General features: G+C 40.0%; 1 protein-coding gene across 1 annotated transcript in view; it reads right to left on the minus strand.

The window, feature by feature from the left end:
* LOC120397264 (immunoglobulin gamma-1 heavy chain-like) overlaps positions 1–21,635 on the minus strand; it is a 74,373-nt gene that overhangs the window by 13,200 nt on the left and 39,538 nt on the right. The window contains exons 6-7 of the mRNA XM_039522968.1: positions 10,008–10,121; positions 8,014–8,085 (exon numbers count right to left, since the gene is read on the minus strand). Coding sequence (XP_039378902.1) covers positions 8,014–8,085; positions 10,008–10,121 — 186 coding nt within the window. The remainder of the gene's footprint in view (positions 1–8,013; positions 8,086–10,007; positions 10,122–21,635) is intronic.

The following is a 21,635-nucleotide window of genomic DNA, read 5'->3' on the forward strand; positions in this document are numbered from 1 at the left end:
GCTAAACAATATCTCCAAACAATTTACATCATTCTCATTGATTACACAAGTGTAACTGGTTTGTTCTGAATTAGGGAGATTATCATGGATGAAATCCTGACCCCATTGAAATCAATTGGAGTTTTGCCTTTTACTTCAGTGGAATCAGGATTTTACCTCATATATTTATGATGAGCTTGATTTTGTCCTAGATAACAAGCATAATAAATACAGAAAGTAAATGTATGCTTTGAAAATTTTTTTAGAAACTTACTTGAAACCACCAATTTGGTGCCCGAGCCAAAGTACTTTACTATTCCATACTCACATCATTGAAATCCTCTACAAAAACTAATGAATTATCAAGTTATTAATTTCATCAGACTAAAATTCTGAAGTTCATATTTTAAATACAAAGTCCACAATCTGAACAAGACTTTCTATCGGCCACTTAATTGTGTGAGTACTAAACCATGTTTATGCACTTTGTGAACTCCTGTTCCTTTTTGCTACCAAAAATGTTGTTTGCTCCTTCACATACATCAGTGCATTGTTAATTGACTGGAGTGAATTGTTGATAAGCAAGCAGTCCCATTAATTTTAGTGGATGAGCAGGATTAAATCCTACGATCTCAAATGGGGATAGGAAGGATGGTCTTGTGATTAAAGCACCAGAGTGGGACTGAGGACATTTGTCTTTGTTTCTGGCTCTCCCTGTGTGACCTTGGGCAAATCACAGTCTCTGCTTCACTTTACATTTTAACATGCTCTTAATGCATAGTTTAGAAAATGACATTTCCTAGACAATGTATTATAAATACTGTTATGTACTCAACATTAACTAGCACTTATATTATTGATAGGACTGTTTCTGTAGCTTTAAACCGATAAAGAACATTATACACAAATGGGATACTTTAAATAAAACCACTTACTGAGGACCTGAAGACTGTTGCACCTCAGGCAATTTTCCTTCATTACTCAACGTACACTGATATAGCACTAACAATAACAAACTCATACTTGCTAAATTGAAACCTGTGCTGTGAATTTAACACTTACTGGCATTTGGACTCTTTCAATGGAGTTGCATGAGAGATGAATTTGGCCCAATATTTTAAATGTAAATCTCTCCATTTCCCTCTTTCCTGATTCTTAACAGCCATTCAGTAAGTATTCCAGCCTTTTACACTTGTATTCAATTTACTCATTAGGACCAAATACTCCTCTCAGTCAATCCATTGGTGTCCTTGGCAGTTCCACAATCAGATCAAGAGCAATATATGGTTCATGTGCAAACTCTGTTTTTTATATTCAATTATTCGGTCCAATTTTTCTGTCCTTTGTTTTTTCTTTTGGTAAATAGAATCAATCAAGAATAAACATACTTACTGGAAACAACTAGTTTGTTTCCTGTGCCAAAGTACTTGATCCAACTTGAAGCATCACGTTGACTTTTCGTTTTACAATAAGCTGTGGTACTTTACTTATGCTGCTGTGTCCTTGCTCTTATAACTAGCCACTCTAACCAGTAGCTGGGAAAATACTTCTAATGGAATAGTTCTGGTTTCTTGACTGTTTGGAGAATTTAACAATTTCACATTTTTGTGCCCTCATAAACTGATACATAAATTCTCTTCCCAGTAATTCTATTTTCATGTCCTTGCAACTTTTCTGTTAACGAATCCTCGTTCCTTAAAATGGAAACTAGATGATGGCTTCTATTTGACTTTAATGTTAATAGACTGTTGCATCAAGCAGTTCTCAAACATTTTCATTGTGTGGTCCACATATTAAAAGAGAGATTGTCTCATGCACTACAACACCTCTCCCATTCAATTATTCGGTACAATTTTTCTGTCCTTTATTTTTTCTTTTGGTAAACAGAATCAATCAAGAATAAACATACTTACCGGAAACAACTAGCTTGGTTCCTGTGCCAAAGTATTTGATCCAGCCTGAAGTATCACACTGACTTTTCGTTTTACAATAAGCTATGGTACTTTAATTATGCTGCTGTATCCTTGCTCAAATAACCAGGCACTCTAACCAATACCTGGGAAAATACTTCTAATGAAGTATTCCTGATTTCTTGACTGCATGGAGAATTTAACAAATTTCACATTTCTGTGCCACCATAAAGCTAATACATAAATTCTCTTCCCAGTGATTCTATTTGCATGTCCTTGCAACTTTTCTGTTAACAAATGCTCATTCCTTAAAATGGAAACTAGATGATGGCTTCTATTTGATTTTAATATTGGAAATAGACTGTTGGATCAAGCGGTTCTCAAACATTTTCATTGTGTGGTCCACATATTAAAAGAGATATTGGCTCCTAGACTACAACCCCTGTCCCATTCCCAATAGCATTGACCAACTCCTCCTCCCATCCGCAATCACATCACATCCCTGTAGCAATTGCTTACATGGAAAAATGCTACCTGGGAAGAATTTCATTCTTAGCTGTATTACTGAAATTTAATAGATGGTAATGTGGAGAGACCAGCATTATGTGACCAGCCAGCTCTCTAGAGACTAGCACAAAGAGCTCCATAGACTGCAGCTGGGAGCCTGTACCCTAGATACATATATTTCTGTATGTTGGGATTGTTGCAGTTTTTTGTTACCAATTTACTGGTATCTTTTTTTATATAGCTGCTGGGGAGGGGGGAAATATTTTCCTCTGCATACACAGACGTTTTAAAACAGAACAGAGATAACGTGAGAAAGCTCACCTCATTTCAGACAAAAGGTGTGGATGCCAATCTAGCAATTGGAAGGGAACTAACCAGAGTATTTGGTCTCTCTCATAGACACAGACACCGCCACCTCACTCGCCTGCAGAATAATTCTGGGAAATAACTGACAATGGGTAAGAAAATTTGAAAAGGAACAGACAGAGAGAGGTTCCTCCAAATGTACAGGTGGTTGTTTCAAAGGGCTTGTCTACTATCCAGGACTTTATTAGGAATATCTCCCAGCATTGCAATAGTGCTGGTGAATCTTCACTGGTGAGTACTGGGAGAACTGGTGTAGTGAGGGCAATAGCATTCACTGGCATGTTACCACCATGTCTTCTAGACCTGCTCTGAGCAGGATTAAGTAACTGTAGTGAATGATGACTCACTGACATAGCGCCTCCTGCTGGTCATCTTGGGAATTAGCTTTTCACCAGACCTGGAGCACCCTCTGCTGGCCAATGTCTCACTTGTCTCAGGCCCTGTGTCCCTCCCAGACTCCAGTGCCCTTTACCCTCAGGTTCTTCCCCCCAGCAGTAACCCACAGTCTGAGTCTCCCCTCCTAGCGGAACCCCCAACCCTCTATCCCCACCTTGCCTCAGTGGCTACCGCCAGTCGTCCTGTACCACCTGGTTACTGGGGCAAACTGCAGTCTGTAAAGGCCACTCATCATTGGCAAGGTGTTAGGACCTGCTGCCTTTGCCTATTCCCAGGCTGTACCTCTGTAGCCCCCATACCTCTGTAGCCCTTCACCAGGGCCTGCAGCCTGGGGGGTTTCCAGGCTGGAGCTCGTCTGGCCTTCCCCCAGCCCTGCTCCACTCTAGGTACGCTGCTCAGCTTCCAGTCAGCCAGGTCCTTCTCTCTCTACAGCTAGAGAGAGACTCTCTCAGCACCTGCCTCACAGCCCTTTTATAGGGCCAGCTGTGGCCTGATTGGGGTGTGGCCCCAGCTGCGGCTGCTTCCCCAAACAGCCTATCCTTTCAGAGCCGCAGCCCACTTCAGGGCTGCTTTTAACCCTTGTTCTTCAGGAGTGGGGCAGCTGCCCCACTACAGTGACCCCATCATAAAAATGCCAGCACTAGCACTGCTGCACTTGGTGTCCTTGGTGGGGCTGTACTGATGTTAGTGCAACAGCGGGACGTTTCACAAAATCGGTCCATTGTTGCCCCTCTACCTAGCAAATATATCAAGTCATAGTCCTACATTATATAACATGGTAGTTGTAATATGATTTGGTCCTGCCAGTATGGAGAGAGCAAAACTAAATTTTAGCCATAGTCTAATCCTCATGCATAATAACTTGTACTGGTCTTGCACTTTCCATCCAAGAATGTCAATGTACTTTAATGCATTAAGCTTCAATGTCTATGTGAGGCAGGTATTATTCACAGCAGGAGAAACTGAACCCGGAGAGGATAAAGTGATTTGGTCATGTAAGAAAGGGTGCAGAGGTGCAATGGGCAGAGACTTGGGCGAAAGAGGAGGAGCAGAGGGTGGGGTCCCGGTGCTGGTTGCCACCCACTTCCACACAGGTTCCAGCACCTCTGTGGGGCCTCCCAAATTGGCTTGGGCATGGGCATGGGCTCCATGGGCTCCGTGGGCACATGCAGTAATCCACTACTGAGTAGAGCAGAAGAATTGCATCTCATGTATTGCTTACCACACTCCTCTAATACACCCAAGAATGACGTTCACTTTTCTTGCAACAGTGTTACATCGTTGACTCGTATTTAACTTGAAATTCTTTATGACCCCCAGATCACTTTCCACAGTACTCCTTCCTAGGCAGTTATTTCCCATTTTGTATGTGTGGAATTGATTGTTCCTTCCTAAGTGGAGTCCTTTGCATTTGTCCTTATTGAATTTCATCGTATTTACTTCAGACCATTTCTCCAGTTTGTCCAGATCATTTGGAATTTTAATCCTATCCACGAAAGCACTTGCAACAGCAGGAAGGGCAGCTGTTTAACCCCATTTTGTAGCAACTTAGATAACCCTGGCTCATACCAACTGGGAGCACCCTAATGCATAACCACAGGTATGGGGAGGAGGAAGGGCCAACAGCACTCTGTGTGTGTACACCCTTTGGGGGTTACTGCGGGGGGGAAGCGACTATATTACCAGAACTCCCCAAAGTCCGGGATTTTGTGGGATTGTCCTTTGACCCCCCCCCAATCCCCTGTTTTCCCCAGGCCGCCCACCAAGTGGCATCGTGAGCTAGCGCATGGGGTCATGGCACCACTTAGGTTTGGCTCATCTGCCCCTTCATCTCCAGAGTCCACTTTAGCCACTTGGGACGTATGCACTAGAGCGCTGCAGGGAGGAGGGGAAGAGTGTTACTGCTGGGGGAGGGGGAGTGTGGAAGGAGCAGTGTCACCAGCCTTGGTGACTTTGGGGACTACTTTTCATACGCTTTTGCCAGAAGCTCAAGTTTTGAGGCTGACAACACTGTTGCTGCTGCAGGCCACTTTAGTACTGAATGTGAGAGGAAGGACCCATTCTCTTCTGTGTGTTCAGTGCCTCCCCAACCTCTCCGCTAGCACCCAGGCAGTGAGGAGGAGGAGGAAGCAGCCTGACTGAGAATGCAGAGGAGTGAAGAGTGTGTGTGGGGGAAGACAGGGAGAGACAGGTGCAGGAGCCAGAGCGTGAGAAGAAGCACAATGGGAGGGGGGATGATTGCCAGAAGTGGGGGGAAACAGTGGGATACAGGAAACAGTGCGGGGAGGAGGGAACAGGTGGGAGAGCAGGGGAGGAAATGGATTAGAGGTAACGGGTGGTGGATCGGACTAGAGGGAGCAGCAGGAGAGGCATATCGGTGTGTATAGGCATGGATATGGGGGAGGATAGGAGCTGAAGGGGAGGGGTGGATATGAGAGAGGGGGACAGAGACAGGGTTGGGGCTGAAGGGAGGAGGCCTGGTCTAGTGCTTAGTGCTAGCCTGGGACTTGGGAGACCCGGATTTAATTCTCTCTTCTGCCACAGGCTTTCCATGTGGCTTTGGGGAAATCACTTAGTCTCTACAGACCTCGATTCCCCATCTGTAATATGGGCATAATGGTACTTCCTTATCTCACAGCGGTGTTGTGTGGATAAATGCATTAGGGATTGTGAGGCATTCAGATACCACCGTGGTAAAATCCATAGAAATATGTTACATGGTTGGGTGCAGGGGATGAAACAAACAGGTCTCTGACCACTAGAGAACCCTCCCTTGCAGTTCCTAGAATTGATTTCCTTTAAATAAATGAACTGGACAGAATTCTGCAATGCTGAATTTTATTTTAAATCCATTAATCTGTCAATTAAAGAAATTAGTCATATTTCAGAAGCCAGTTTTTGTTTTATAAAGCAAATAAATGTATTTAGTAGAAATGAAATGACAAATCATTTAAGTTACAGATTAGGACTCCACCCCTGCAAATATTTATGGGATTTCACTGAATGCAGTTGGCCTATCCACATCGAAAAAGTTCTTTGTGTGCACAAGAGTTTTTGCAGGTTAAGAGACTAAGTCAGGGGTCCCCAATGACGTGCCCGCGGGTGCCCACGTCCTGGCTGGTGGTTGAGCATCCGCCGAAATGCCACAGAAATTCAGCAGCATTTTGGCGGCAACGCCTCTAGATGACGCCATTTGCCGCTGACAAACAACGTCATCCAGAGGCATTCGGCGGCATTTAGGCGGATGCTCGACCACCGCCATGGTGCTTCGTCTGGCGCCTGCCAGACAAAAAGGTTGGGGACCACTGGACTAAGTGAATTATCCTGCACTGCTTTGTGATGCAAAATACCTATTGAAATCAAGGAGTGTAGCCTCGGCCCTTGAAGTTCCACAGTTACAAAATTAAAATAATAAAATAGGAAAAATTGTCACACATAAAACTGTTCCCTCTCAAGCAGAAGAAGCCATCTGTGCTAATTAGAGAAATAACCAACAAAATCAAATTGAAATGAATGTCTTAATATTCAGAGCAAGGTGTTTCATATGATCAGGCTTATGGCAAAGCAAAGTAAATTTGAGACCCAAATGCTGACGTTGGAAGGTGTAAGGAGAAGTTTAATTTTTTTTCCCTGGTGCTTGATTGGACTTTGCATCCTGTATATGAAGAAGAATACGATGACATAGTACATGGTGCTTTTCAGGGGTAGGACAATGTATATTAAATATGTTGTCCTGTGTATGAAACTGTCCATAATATCGACACAAAATACAACAACAACAAGAAGTGGTTAATGTTCCATATTTTCTAGCTGCGAAGAAAAATAAATATAAAACCATGTGTGATAGCGTAAGGTATACATGGTGTTTGATTGCAGTAATTATACCACCTAATTACACTATGCATAAATCAATATCTGATTGTGTCCTCTAAACAGGTCTATATTCTGATCAGACCTTCCCATGTTATGGCACAGCTGAGAGAAACAAAGAGGCACTCTCAGTGCTGGTATCGCTGGTGTCTGCTACGGAGCAAGGAGAATGCTAGTGCTTCTTATAACAGTGTGTTGCCATGATTTTAGGCCAAAATTTTCAGACCTGGGTGCCTAAGTTTGTTCTGAATCGGTATCCAAACAGCTGATCAATCATTTGAAAATTCTGGCTTTGAATACATTTTATAATTTAACACGTTAAATGTTAGATTAAGGAACAGTGGCACGTGCAGGTTAAAGAACAATGACCCATGTGGCATGTTAACAAAGCACAACAAATACCACCAAAACATGTATTTCAGCAGGACTTCTACAATGTTTAACCTGAGCTGCCTATGGGCATTAAGTTTTGGACCCTTTTGGTAATGCACAGCAGATGTTAATCTACAGCGACAGGTGCCAACTTTCTTCTTTCCGGGGGGGGTTCTCCACCCCACTCTACTCCTTCCCCTAAGGTCCCACCCTCACTCTGCCGCTTCCCTTCTTCACTCTGCCCTCTTCCTTGTGGCCCTGCACCCACCCCACCTCTTCCCACCCACGCTCTGCCCCCTCCCCTGAGCGCGCCCTACCCTCACTCCTCTTTCCCCCATGCTCCGGCATCTCCCTCCAATACCTCCCAACTGGTGCCGCGAAGCTGATCAGCATGTGGCTGGTGGGTATTCAGCACCTGCTATTTTTTTTCCATGAGTGCTCCTGGAGCATCCACAGAGTTGGGGCCTCTGCTTACAGCAGTGTTCCACATCTACACTAATTATGTTTGGACCTTTTAGAAAGAGAGAATATTTTCAGTTTTGTCTTAACTGTATCAAATAGTTCTTAATTCTTAATTGTATTGTATAGAAAATGAGAATTGGGACACAATTACCTGTGCTAAGCGTGGTGCCGTTTTCAGGTTTTTGGCTACAACCTCCTGTGGTTTGAGACACTACAGGTTTGTCTGAAAGGAGAGAAGCATAACATGTAAAAAGGGCTTTAATTGTCAAACGGGATTCCTGTTGAAAATGAAGGCATACTTTTCCTGGTAGACGTTCAAAGAGAAAGATGGGAAAAGTATTATAACTACAGTGACTCCAATATGGAAAGTTCATATTTTAAAACATGAGCACCTAGATTCCATCCACAGAATAAATGCTCAGTAGCACATAATTTATGTGCAAAACGAAGTAGAGATAAAACTGGGAAAAATGCATATTCTCAGGCAGTGCGGAGCCCTGTCTCTATTACAAGCTCACTTGAAGTCTTTGGCATTTGCCTGGGTGCTGGTGTCTGGACTAGCAGATCTGATTGCAGGGTTTGGGCATTGGCCCTTCTGTGTATGCAAGTTTCTGTTCATGTAATGCCATTTTGTCCCACCAAATTATTCAGTTGAATTTGCCCTTTTGCAATGCTTATGTATACTTGGCAGATAAAAACCTGGCCCCCTTATTTTGTCTCTAGCCTGAGGGAGCCTGAGATTGTTGGCATTCAGGGTAATGTTGTTTAATAGCTGTAGAATACAAAGAAGAAAATAGTCCTGATGAGGAGACAGTTTAAGGCCCATCTTTTAGGTATTTTTGATGTGCACAAGGGGCATGGTCAATAACCCCCCTTTTTCTTTTGCATTTGAAAGAGATACATTTGTATCTGCTGTTATTAATTTATTGTATCTCAGACAAAAACCAAACAGAAATTATTTCTCTGAACCTCTTTTCTCTTGCATTATCTTTTTTATTTTGTTTTGTGTAATTCTTCTGGTCTGTTTTAATAAGCTAGATGATGTGTGTGTTATTACTTTTGTTGCAATATATAGCACTTGTTCAAAACCAAACACTGTAGGCCAGGTCTCTGGCGGGTGTAAATCTACAGAGCTCCATTGACTTCAGTGAAGTTGTGCTGATTTACACTAGCTGAGGATCTCAGCCAACATTTTCTTTCATTCTAGAAAGATTTTAAACTGGGGGGGGGGGGAGAAGCCAAAACTGAGCTTTTGATGGAGAAGCAAGCTTCAGTGATAGCCAACTTATGGAGAGATGGAAACTAATATTGGCCTGGAGAGCGCAAACCCTTTTAGGAACAGTAATACATTTTATTGTTTCAATGTAAAGAAACAGGGAACTCTAAATGTTGTGGCAGAGCTCTGACCTTGCTCCTGTGGGTCCTGCGCTTCTAGGTGGTTTATGCTAGCCTCAGTGGCTCACTGTGACCCTCCACGTAGCCCTTCTCTCTGTAGGGCCAGGGTTACAGTCTACTGAGCCCTTTTCATCATAGGCTGTAAGGAGGTTGGTGAGAGAACTCCCACAGTCTCTGTTCAGCCTCCTGTCCTGACAGGGACCTGACTTCCCCTTCCAGGAGCTGTTCCTGTAGTGGTGGGTTGGGGGGAACCCGGGCCCGCCCTCTACTCCGGGTTCCAGCCCAGGGACCCCAATGGTAGCAGTTGTTGGCAGCCAACTTTTCACTGCCAGAGTTGCTACATTTCCCTGGGCCACTTCCCCACAGCTCTCCTGCTTCTCCCTTCTTCACCCTTACCTTAGGGCTCCTTTAACGATGGTTTGAGGGTGTCTTCATTAACCAGCCCTTCAGCCGTACTTCCTCTCCTCTGGCTCCCTGGCTCCCCTGCCTGACTGGAGTGAGCCCTATTTATAGTATCAGCAGGGCCTTAATTAGAGTCAGGTGGTCACATTAACTGAATGGCCTCACCTGACTCGTTACAGGTTAATTAGAGTCAGGTGTTCTCATTAGCCTGGAGCAGCCCCTGCTCTGGTCAGTCAGGGAACAGAAAACAGTTAATCCAGTGGCCAGTATATCTGCCTTCTGCTATACCCAACTGGCCTGGGTCTATCACAATATATATAGAACTAGTTTTAATAATACAGTATATACCTGGAGATTTGGTGGGGACAAAACCTTCTTTGCTTTCATGTTGATATTTGAAGCGATAATTCTTGTTGCTCTTTGTGTCTACGGTCAGCCAGCTGCTCATTGTCATTGGGGGTCAAATTTCTTTATGGACTGCATTTTTTTTCTGTATTCTTCTTGTCGTCTTCCCAAGTCACCTTAAAAATGTTTGGGTAAAAATCCTGAATGAGGCACATGTATGATATTTTCCCATCTTGTTCAGTAGAAGGAGGCAGGACCTGAATCTTGGTGGAATCAAGTTTTGCTTGTATGTCTATATTCATTTTAGAGAGAGAAATAAATTTGTTAGGAATTAAGTAAATTCAGAATTACATTATATGTATCATGCTTTACTTTTGAAACAATAAAGAAAGAATTCACAGATTTGAAAGTGGAAGAGAGGGGCAATTTCATTCCTTGCATCCAATTCCTCCAAACTGCACGCAAGCACACGACCTTAACTCTGAGTTAAGCATGAGAACAATACCTCATTGCCAAATGTATTTTATCTACTTTAAGTCTATAATACATTGTTACTGCCTATAAAATTCTGAAGATGGGAGTAAATTGACCACTTATGAGTTACAGCTTTAGGGACTTGGATTTGCGGAAGTTTATGTGCTTAAAGTGAATGCAGGTTTTTGTGGAACAGAAGAATCCTTGAGAGTGCCCACTAACTTAGCTTCCAAACTCAAAACATATTAAACACTTTTTGAATGAATGTTGAGTACAGCTTTATGTTCTGGTTCATTTAAAAACATTTATGACTTTGAAAATCTCCCCTTTATTTTCCCCAAATTTGTGTATAAAAGACACCATGATAGATGATAGATAGATAGATAGATACACTGCAATAAAAGATACGCAGCATGGCCCAAGTCTCCAGATTCTAACTTGCAGGGCTGGGGTGGCACAGCTAAAAATTGCAGTGTAGATGTTTAGGCTTGAGCTAGAGCGCAAGTTCTGAAACCCAATGACGGAGGTGGTCTAAGAGCCCAGGCTTCAATCAGAGCCTGAATGTCTACACTGCAGTTTTTAGCACCAAAGCCCAAGACCACGAGCCCAAGCTAATTGACCCAGGCTCTGAGACTTGTTGCTATGGGATTTTTATTACAGTGTAGATGTACCTGAAGGGAAGGGTATTCATGATTCCACAAACATTTTAATAAGGCCTCTCTTTATCTGATCCTTGAGTTTGTGTAAGTGCATGAAATAATAAATACTGAATCAGACCAAAAAAGACTTCCCTACTGAAATCATTATCCATCTGCTCATTTCATATGGCTGACAGTAAATGATAAATTTTTTTAAACAGCATATTGAATTTACTAGTTATCACAAGAAGTGAGCAGGTTCTCATCACTTTTACTACCACTATTTCTGTCTCCTGTTGTTACTGTTGGATACAACCAAGAGAATAAAGTTCCCAACTCATTTAACTGCCAAAGAAGTATTCTCTACAGAACGAGGCAACATTCCCATGTTTATAAATTTGCATCACAAAGAAGAAACAGAAGGTTGTTGATATTTCAGTAGTTTAGAGGGTCCCCAAATGGGCACCATGTATCTTGTGCATTCTCTATTTGTTCCAACACTTAATTTTAGGTGAAAAATGAGAAGCTATTTAACAAGATAGTTGGCCTATACTCTGCAAAACATATTGGTTGGAATTTTGAAAGGCAGCAAGAAGAGATTTAGGTGCCCAAATCCCTTTCAAATTCAGGCTCCTTTGAAAATGTCAGTCATTGTCTTTAGTCAACTGAGACACAAACAGATTAATAAATACTGAGGTCCTGATCCTACAAAGTATGCTTAATTAAGTATGCTTAATTGTATGCATTCTGAGTAGGCCCACTGATGTCAAAGCTTGTGATGGTTCTTCTGTTAAAATGATTTCAGCTTATTTTTGTGCTGTCCAGCTATTCTAGAGTTTTCTGAAACTATTTGGAACTGAACCAAACACTATAATTAGGGCTCTGTCAAAAAGTGTTTAAAATATTTTGAATTTAGGAGCAAATAATCACAGCTGAGACATAAGACTACCGAACCAGGAAAAATTCCTTTATTAAAGAATTTTCCCTCATTTTTTAAATTGTCACCAAAAAGGGAATTGATTTTTCTGTTCTTTCCAATTTAGATCCTCATGCTCCAGCACTAATTAGTTCAACTTTTGGGGCTCAATCTTACATTCTATATGCACCATAAACACCCAGGAATACAGGATTGGGCTTGAATAGTATGTTTACCAAATGATTTACTCACTCAAGTCTTGTATGTATTCAAAAAACCTTTACATAGCTTCCTGCCCAGTGATATTGTGCTTTGCAAAATCTAATGATTATTTCATGCATTTGTCATTAGATGTTGTTAGAAATTGGAGTCACATTTATATGTTGACACTTTTGCAAGCACATGTAGTATTTTGTATTTGCACATGGTTAGATGGGTTTCCATCCAATATAAAATCTGAATTTTGTACATATATAAGCACCATGTGTGTTTGCATAAGTGGATGTGCAGCTGCATGAGCAAAATCAGTTTTAAATTTGTCACCTCATTTTAGGCCTGATCTAAAACCCCTTAAGGCCAATGGGCTTTTCCCCTTTGGCTTCAGTGGGCTTTGGATAAAACACTTTGAGAAGATCAGACCCTTAATTTCCAAGTCTATTATAGTTTCCAGTGTGGAATTACTTGTTGTTTTGGTCCAACTTAACTTTTCAAAACACTTCGCTTGTCTGATTTATTTAAGTGGAACTTTTAACAAGGAAGGCGTGTTGTAAAAGAATATATGTGATATATTCTTATTATTTGAAGCATCACTTCTCTTGTTTAAAATGGCAATTGACTTTCTGCTCTTTTGCTTCACTCCTTGCTCAAAATAAATTCCTATTAGTTTCAATGGGAGGTTTCTAAAGTGAGGATTGCAGGGTTAAGTTGTGATTGACTCACTGCTAACTATCTTTGTGTGTGTTTTCAATCTGCATGCCACTTATTAAAAAATAAGTAAATGGTGTGCTTGTAATTTTAATTTTGCATTATGTGCTTGGTCCAGCAAAGTGCCAAATGCTCCTGTGAAGTTCTCATTTCCCATTGAAACAACTGACATTGAGGGTGCTCAGCACCTGGTATTATTTACATCCAAAAGAGAAAAGGATTGTTACAACATTTCTCTGTTGCTAGTAACTGACTTATGATAACAACATTAATGTTGTTAATAAATTATTACACTCAAAATTTTAGCCAGTGTACATTCTTGCATTGAGATAAATTATTGAGCTTAATTTGATAGATTTTGCCATTATGAAACATTTAAAATAGTTTGTCTAAAAACTTACTAGTTATGACAAGTTTTATGCCAGTTCCAGAGATTTTCACAGTTCCCACAGTTTTTACTACCCAAGACATTTCTATTCTGAGAGACCAGATCTGAACAAACATAGCAAAAATAGCATAAATAGGCACAACTGAGAGCCAGTTAATTCAGCCAAAGAAATGGTGGAAATTTCAATATATTTTTCAGGGTGAGCTTACATTGGTATTGGTATTTTCACACACTGTAGTTTGGTAGCTTTTAAATTCTGTTTAAAAGAAAATCATTCATTTCACGGACAGAGAGAATCTGGTTGAGGTTTGAGACTCGTACTATTTTCTCTTGCCTAGTGGATTGATGGAAATGGCTATTTCAGTTAAATTCTGCTTGATGCTCAGTGGTTTTGTCCCTGTATTGTCAGAGTGGTCGAATGGGTGCATTTTTAAAATACCAACATAAATAAACATATAATTAGTAAAAAAATACTCATTTTACAGTACACTGTGACCTATCCCCTTTTCTCAAGATGTTTCATGACATCTTTCCACCCACCAAACACTATTTTGAATGGTTTCCTGAATGGTTTCAAATGTAAAACTGTCTAATACAATTTTGCTTTCCTGTGCAGTATAATCGTAAAAGGCCAGTAGGCTTGGGGATTGGTTATATTCCAATTGAAGTCTCAGTGACAAAGGAGAGAGGTATTTTGAGAGGCATAGTTTAGCAATGTAAATCTAGCTGGCTCTATTGAACCTTATGCAAGAAGGCCCAAATCCTAGTTTGACTTTCTATAGCACATGTTGTGTAGAGTCTCTTGCTATATAGAAAGGCTACAAAACATGCTGGGCCAAATTCTTGGCACAGCAGAGATAGAGTTGTACTGATATAACGAGAAGAATTTGATTCAGATAGAATATCTTCCTTCATATAGCTTGTGTTTGAGAGCAATCACTCATTTAATTATTGCATAATTGGGAAAATTCATTGTCTTATGAAAACAATATTTCAATATGTCAGAGAAGAAACCTGACTCTGATCCTGAGGTACTGAGGAGCCTCAACTCCCATCAAAGTCAATGGTAGATCAGAAGCTTTCGGGACTGGGCTCACAATGCATGTTACAGGCTCAATCCTATGCTTATGAAAAATATGGGAAATTTTGATGCTGAATCAGGCCCTTTTATTTCTGCACTCCTCCACCCTTATGTGATGGCATTTATGTTTTTGTATGAGTTTGAATTGATTTTGCGCAATAGAAAATTACAATACTAATCTAAAATGCTCATGTCAATAATCACATATACAATATTCACAAATATTGGCTCTCTTGGTTCCAGTGCACAACCTTTTCCAGACCTTTCGCCTGCCCCTACTCCCTTAACAAGAGAGAAAAAAAAATAGGGTGAAATCCAGGCTCCATCCAAGTCAATGTCAAAACTCCCATTGACATCAATGGAGCTGAGATTTCATCCCTAACTTCTTACATCTCCTGACTAATATGAGAGGCTAAATCCTGGACGCTGCACTAAGCAGAGTAAAGGGGGTTTCTCTAGGAAGCTACATGGTGGACGGGAAGATGAAATCTTTCCCCCAACCTAGCTACAGCATCATAACCCAGGAGCTTTAGTAATGTCCATGCAGTTGCCCACCCACTTAGCAGGAGTTTTAACCAGTTGATCTCACAAGTTACAGACCCACTGCCCATTCCATTCCCTCACCACTTCCCTACCCCCGATCCCCACTGTTCTTTGGTGCACAGGATACCCTAGTATTGCCTCTTTTGCTTGCCACCCACACTGGATGGAACTGTGGCTGTTCTCCTGGTCTGGGGTAATGACCCCTACACAAGAGAACAACCCAGCTTTGACTCAGGATGAGGAAAAAAATCTCTATATCAATAATTGTCAATATGATCACTCATCTGTTTTACTCTGAATTCTGTACATTAACCTCACAGTTAGATAGTAAAGACATTCATTCTTCTACTGTAGATTGCATATCACATTTCCTTTGTCTGTTATCCTTTTTGAATAAACTGTGCTCAGCAGTTGCTAAATTTATATTATCACAAGTAACTTTTTCTCTGTGCTACTATAGAACTTACTTGAAACAAGGAGCTTTGTGCCAGAGCCGAAGACTTTGATATAATTGTTCTCACTGTGTTCATGAGCTTTGCAAAAACTCATGGGCCAGATCTTCAGCTGCTGGAAATCAAAGAAGTACGGTTATACAATGTGGATAAAATCTTGGTCCCAAAGTCATTGCTATTGAGGTCTGTGGAGTTGGGATTTTGCCTCATGTTCTTTGAACAGAAAAGCCCCGACTCCTAAAATTCTGGAATCAAATTCAGCTCTGGCACAAACAGCAACAATTTCTTTTGATTTTATTTAGAATTGTGCCAGGATCTGAATTTCTCCATAATTTTTGGTGTTTTTCTTTTCTTAGGAGGAACTTACTTAGCCAATATTTGATATCAGGGATATCTGTATTAGTCTATATTCACAAAAACAACGAAGAGTGCGGTAGCACCTTAAAGACTAACAGATTTATTTGGGCATAAGCTTTCGTGAGTAAAAAACCCACTGCACGCATCTGAAGAAGTGTTTTTTTCTGAAGAAGTGAGTTCTTTATCCAGGAAAGCTTATGCTCAAATAAGTCTGTTAGTCTTTAAGGTACCACCGGATTTCTCGCTGTTTTTGCCAATATTTGATATTTCTCTTTGAGAAGATATTTTGTTATTAAAATATTTTATTGTATCTTATGGGTTTAATACATTAATAAATCAAGTGAGCAATCTTAGGTCTTCATGCTGTAATAAATAATCTATACATATCGCAGACACGGTTCTCCATTCCTTACATAGTCAAAACACCTGGGAGTTTTGTCTTTCATAGAGTGCAGGATCTTATATGGGTAAGACAATTTAGGAAAATTGTCCATTGTAAACTATAATGCTAACTAAATTGTATCTACACTCTTAATACCATAGAATATTCACTTAAAGCAACATGCTGATCCTGATCTGATATTTTTAGAATTAATTATGATCGTGTATTTATTTTAATTGGCAGCATTACAACAATTTACCTTTAGTTCAGAGTTATAGGGGTACTAAGGTAAACTTGATTGTGAATTGAACTTTAAAATAGACTGACCATTCTAGTCGATTTATATAAATGTGAAGAGCATGATTCTGTGAGAGTAAGGACCTGATTTTCCCTTGTCCTGTGTTTGTGCAGTCAGTTATACCAATGCAAACTGGGTGTAACATTCAACTTAATCAGAACAGTAGCATTTCCAATTGACTTTTCATGAGCGTAAGTGACTTCCAAGAGAAAGGCAAAGAAGATTCAGGCCCCAAGTATATATTGTGAAACACTATTAAGAATACTTGGAAGTGTCAGTTTGCCTGCAATGCCAAGGTACTTCACACAAGATGACAATCTTTAGGGCCAAATTCTTTCACTTACACTGGTGTAAGTACTCAGATAGGAAGATACTGGCTACTTCATAGATTGCTTCTTTTGTTTTAATTGAGAAGCATGCGGTTACTTATGTTACAGTTTAGTTTTATGCATGTTTATGAATTTTAGTGAAAGAATTTGAGTAATATCAAAGCTAAGATAAATTTTTGCAACTGGACCCAGAGGATCCGCATGCTTATGGCAGCACATCCTTTGAAAAATTACATTTAACAGCTGATCTTTAGAAATATTCATCATTACCTTGAAAACATCTACTTTAAATCTATCAGTAAAAATTGCAAGTTTGCTCTGGGACTGAAAAGTTGATGTATTTGAGATCAGATCATATGAGGTGCTGACAGCCCTAAGTTGCCCTGAAATCTACAGGAATTGATGGTGTTCAGAACCTCAAATTAAGTGCTCAGTATTTCATAAGATCGAGCTTATAGTTGTTGACCTTACCTGAGATAAAAAGCTTTTCTATGACCACAATAAGTCTCTTTATCTTTGCATTACTGTAATTACCACATAACTTACCTGTTACTATGAGCTTGGTACCGGAGCCAAATACTTTGAAGCGATAGCCACTAGAAGTATCACAGTGAGCAAATCCTTTACAAAATACTGTACAGATCTAGTATCTTTATATTTATGAACTGGTAGATGTTGCTTTAAAAAAAAATCTGATTTGCTATTTAAATTGCTTTCTGGCCTTGCAATAAAATAGTAAATAAGGGGAGTACATGTAAAATAATGTGAAAACTGTGGAGGGAATTTTCAAAGGGGCAAAAGACACTTAGACATCTAACTATCATTCCTGGGCACCTGCATGCCATTGAAAATCTGCCCCTAAAATAAATCTGATAAAACATGGTTACGATTGGGGATGCCAAATAATTTGTGGAAAGGAACAAATTACTTTTAAAATTAGAGTCCACGGGCTGAGGTTGTAAAATTAAGCCTGCATGCTGCTATCTTTCCATCATTCCATCATTCCATGATGATGCTCCTAATGATAATGATAGATTGAGGGTAGAATATAGCTCTTAAATTGGGTATATTCATGAGAATAATTTTGGCTAATTTCTGCCATTTGGTGTAATCAGAAATATTCTCCAACAGAAAACATTTGCTCTTCAGAAATATGTCTTTGTGTCAGGGACTAGGCACCCAGCAAGGATCATTTAGCAGTATCTGGAGAGAAGAATAAGCTTAATTAAAGTCATACAATTCTCTCAATCCCATGAAATCCAAACATGGCTAAAACATTTTACCAATTGGAAATCATCTTTAAAAAATAAAATTGAGAATCATATTATTGGACCAATTATCATATTTTATTAAAAGGATTACTCTATCACATATACCTTGTGTTTATGTAAAAAAGAAGCACACCTCTTTATTCCCCATTACTATATGGAATCAACAAGATTTACTACATTTTGGCCTTGATTTGGCCTTTATTTAAGTGCATGCTTAAATACGTTGCTGAATACAAATGGAAACATGCTTAAGTGCCTTCCTGAACTGGAGTTTTTTTTAGGAAAGAAAACACAATTGCATTAAGATATTACTACTAGAAATGTACCTTTTAATGCTACCTAATGGCCAGATCCTTCAAGAGCTAATCATCCTCACCTTCTATTTAAAGGAATGAGCCTTAAAGAAGCTCAACAACTCCTATCATGGGGTGCTAAATATATGGTATTGTAGAAAAACCATAAGTTCTACATTTCACATTTATTGCTAAAAATAATTGGTTTCACTTCTGAATATTTTAGCATAATCATCTCACAGTGTGACAATACTAACAAGCTCTCCAAACAATTTACATTATTCTCATTGATTACACAAGTGTGACTGGTTCATTCTGAATGAGAGAGACTACTGTGGGTGAAATCCTGACCCCAGTGAAATCAGTTGGAGTTTTGCCTTTGATTTCAGTGGAATCAGGATTTCACCCAGTATATTTATGAATAACTTAATTTTGTCCTGGATAACAAGTATCGTAAATGCCCAGAGTAAATGTATGCTTTGAAAACATCTTGAGAAACTTACTTGAAACAATCAATTTGGTGCCCAAGCCAAAGTACTTTATTCCATACTCACATAATTGAAATTCTCTACAAAATCTAATTAATTATCAAGTTATGAATTTCATCAGACTAAAATTTGGAAGTTCATATTTTTAATAAAAAGGCCACAATCTAAAATAGGCCACTGAATTGTGTGAGTATTAAACTGAGTTTATGCACTTTGTGAATTCCTGTGCCACCTTCTACCAAATATGTGTTTTGCTCCTTCGCATACATCAGTGCATGGCAAATTGACTGGAGTGAATTGTTGATAAGCAAGCAGTCCCATTAATTTTAGTGGATGAGCAGGATTAAATCCTATGATCTCAAATGGGGATAGGACGGATGGTCTTGTGGTTAAAGCACCAGAGTGGGACTGAGGACATTTGTCTTTGTTTCTGTCTCTCCCTGTGTGACCTTGGGCAAATCACATTCTCTGTGCTTCACTTTACATTTTAACATGCTCTTACTGTATAGTTTAGAAAATGACATTTCCTAGACAATGTATTATAAATACTGTTATGTACTCAACATTAACTAGCACTTATATTATTGATTGAATTGTTTCTGTAGCTTTAATCAGATAAAGAATATTATACACAAAAGGGAAAAGATACTTTCAGTAAAACCACTTATGGAGAACCTGAAGACTTTTGCACCTCAGACAATTTTCCTTCCTTCATCATCAGACACTGATATAGTCCTAACAATAACAAACTTTTTAATATTCTCATACCTGCTAAATTGAAACCTGTGCTGTGAATTTTACACTTGCTGGCATTTGGACTCTTTCAATGGAGTTGCACAAGAAATGAACTTGGCCCAATATTTTAAATGTAAAGCTCTCCATTTCCCTCCTTCCTGATTCTTAACAGTCATTCAGTAAATATTCCAGACTTTTTACTCTTATATTCACTTTACTCATTAGGATCATATACTGCCCTCAGTGAACCCATCGGTGTCCTGGGGAGCTCCATACACAGGTCAAGAGAAATACATGGACGATGTGCAAATTCCTTTTTAATATTCATTTATTCGGTCCAATTTTTTTGGCCCTTGATTCTATTTACCAAAAGAAAAACAATCAAGAATAAAAATACTTACCAGAAACAACTAATTTGGTTCCTGTGCCAAAGAACTTGATCCAGCTTGAAGTATCACATAACATCTCTGTAGCAATTGCTTACATGGAAAAATGATACCTGGAAAGAATTCCATTCTTAGCTGTATTACTGAAATTTAATAGATGGTAATGAGGAGGAACCAGCATTATGTGATCAGCCAGCTCTCTAGCAACTAGCACAAAGAGCTCCATAGACTGCAGCTGGGAGCTTGTACCCTAGATATATATTTTGCTGTACATTGGGATTGTTGTAGTTTGTGTGTTGCCAATTTACTGGTATCTTTTTACATGCTTGCTGGGGAAGGGAAAAATATTTTCCTCTGCATACACAGACGTTTTAAAACAGAACAGAGATAACATCTGAGAAAGCTCACCACATTTCAGACAAAAGGTGTGGATGAGAATCTAGCAATTGGAAGGGAACTAACCAGAGTATTTGATCTCTCTCACAGACACAGCCACCCCCGCCTCACTCACCTGCAGAGTAATTCTGGGAAATAACTGACAATGGGTAAGAAAAATTGAAAAGCAACATACAGAGAGAAGTTCCTGCCAAATGTGCAGGTGGTTGTGTCAAAGGGCTTGTCTACTCAAGAGTTTATTGGGAATATCTCCCAGCATTGCTGGGAATGTTCACTGGTGAGCCGTGGGAGAACTGGTGTAGTGAGGGCAATAGCATTCACTGGCTTGTTACCACCATGTCTTCTGGACCTGCTCTGAGCAGGATTAAATGACACCATCGTAAGAATGCCAGCACTAGCACTGCTGCACTTGGTGTCCTTGGTGGGGCTGTACTGATGTTAGTGTGACAGTGGGAGGTTTCACAAAATAAATCCATTGTTGCCCCTCTCCCTAGCAAATATACTAAGTCATAGTCCTACATTATCTAACACGGTAGTTGTAATATGGTTTTGTCTTGCCAGTAATCATCGTGCATAATAAACTTGCACTGGTGTTGCACTTTCCATCCAAGATTTTCAGTGTACTTTAATGCATTAAGCTTCAATGTCTATGTGAGGCAGGTATTATTCACAGCAGGAGAAACTGAAACCCAGAGAGGATAAGTGACTTTGTTGTGCAAGAAAGGGTGCGGAGGTGCAGGGGCAGAGACTTGGGAGAAAGGGGAGGAGCAGTGGATGGGGTCACAGTCCTGGTGCTGGTCTCCCCCATTTGTACACAGGTTCCATCACCCCTGTGAGGGCCTCAAATTGGCCAGAGCCCTGGGCATGGGCTCCATGGGCTCCGTGGGCACATGCAGTAATCCACTACTGAGTAGAGCAGAAGAATTTCATCTCATGTCTTGCTTACCACATTACTACTAATACATCCAAGAATGACGTTCACTTTTCTTGCAACAGTGTTACACCGTTGACTTGTATTTAACTTGAGATTCACTATGATCCCCCAGATCCCTTTCCACAGTACTCCTTCCTAGGCAGTTATTTCCCATTTTGTATGTGTGCAATTGATTTTTCCTTCTGAAGTGCAGTACTTTGCATCTGTCTTTATTGAATTTCATCCTAATTACTTCAGACCATTTCTCCAGTTTGTCCAGATCATTTTGAATTTTAATCCTATCCTCCAAAGCACTTGCAACATCAGGAAGGGCAGCTGTTTAACCCCATTCTTTTTGTAGCAGCTT

Source organism: Mauremys reevesii, linkage group 2 (assembly GCF_016161935.1).
Source record: "Mauremys reevesii isolate NIE-2019 linkage group 2, ASM1616193v1, whole genome shotgun sequence".
Lineage (NCBI taxonomy): Eukaryota > Metazoa > Chordata > Testudines > Geoemydidae > Mauremys > Mauremys reevesii.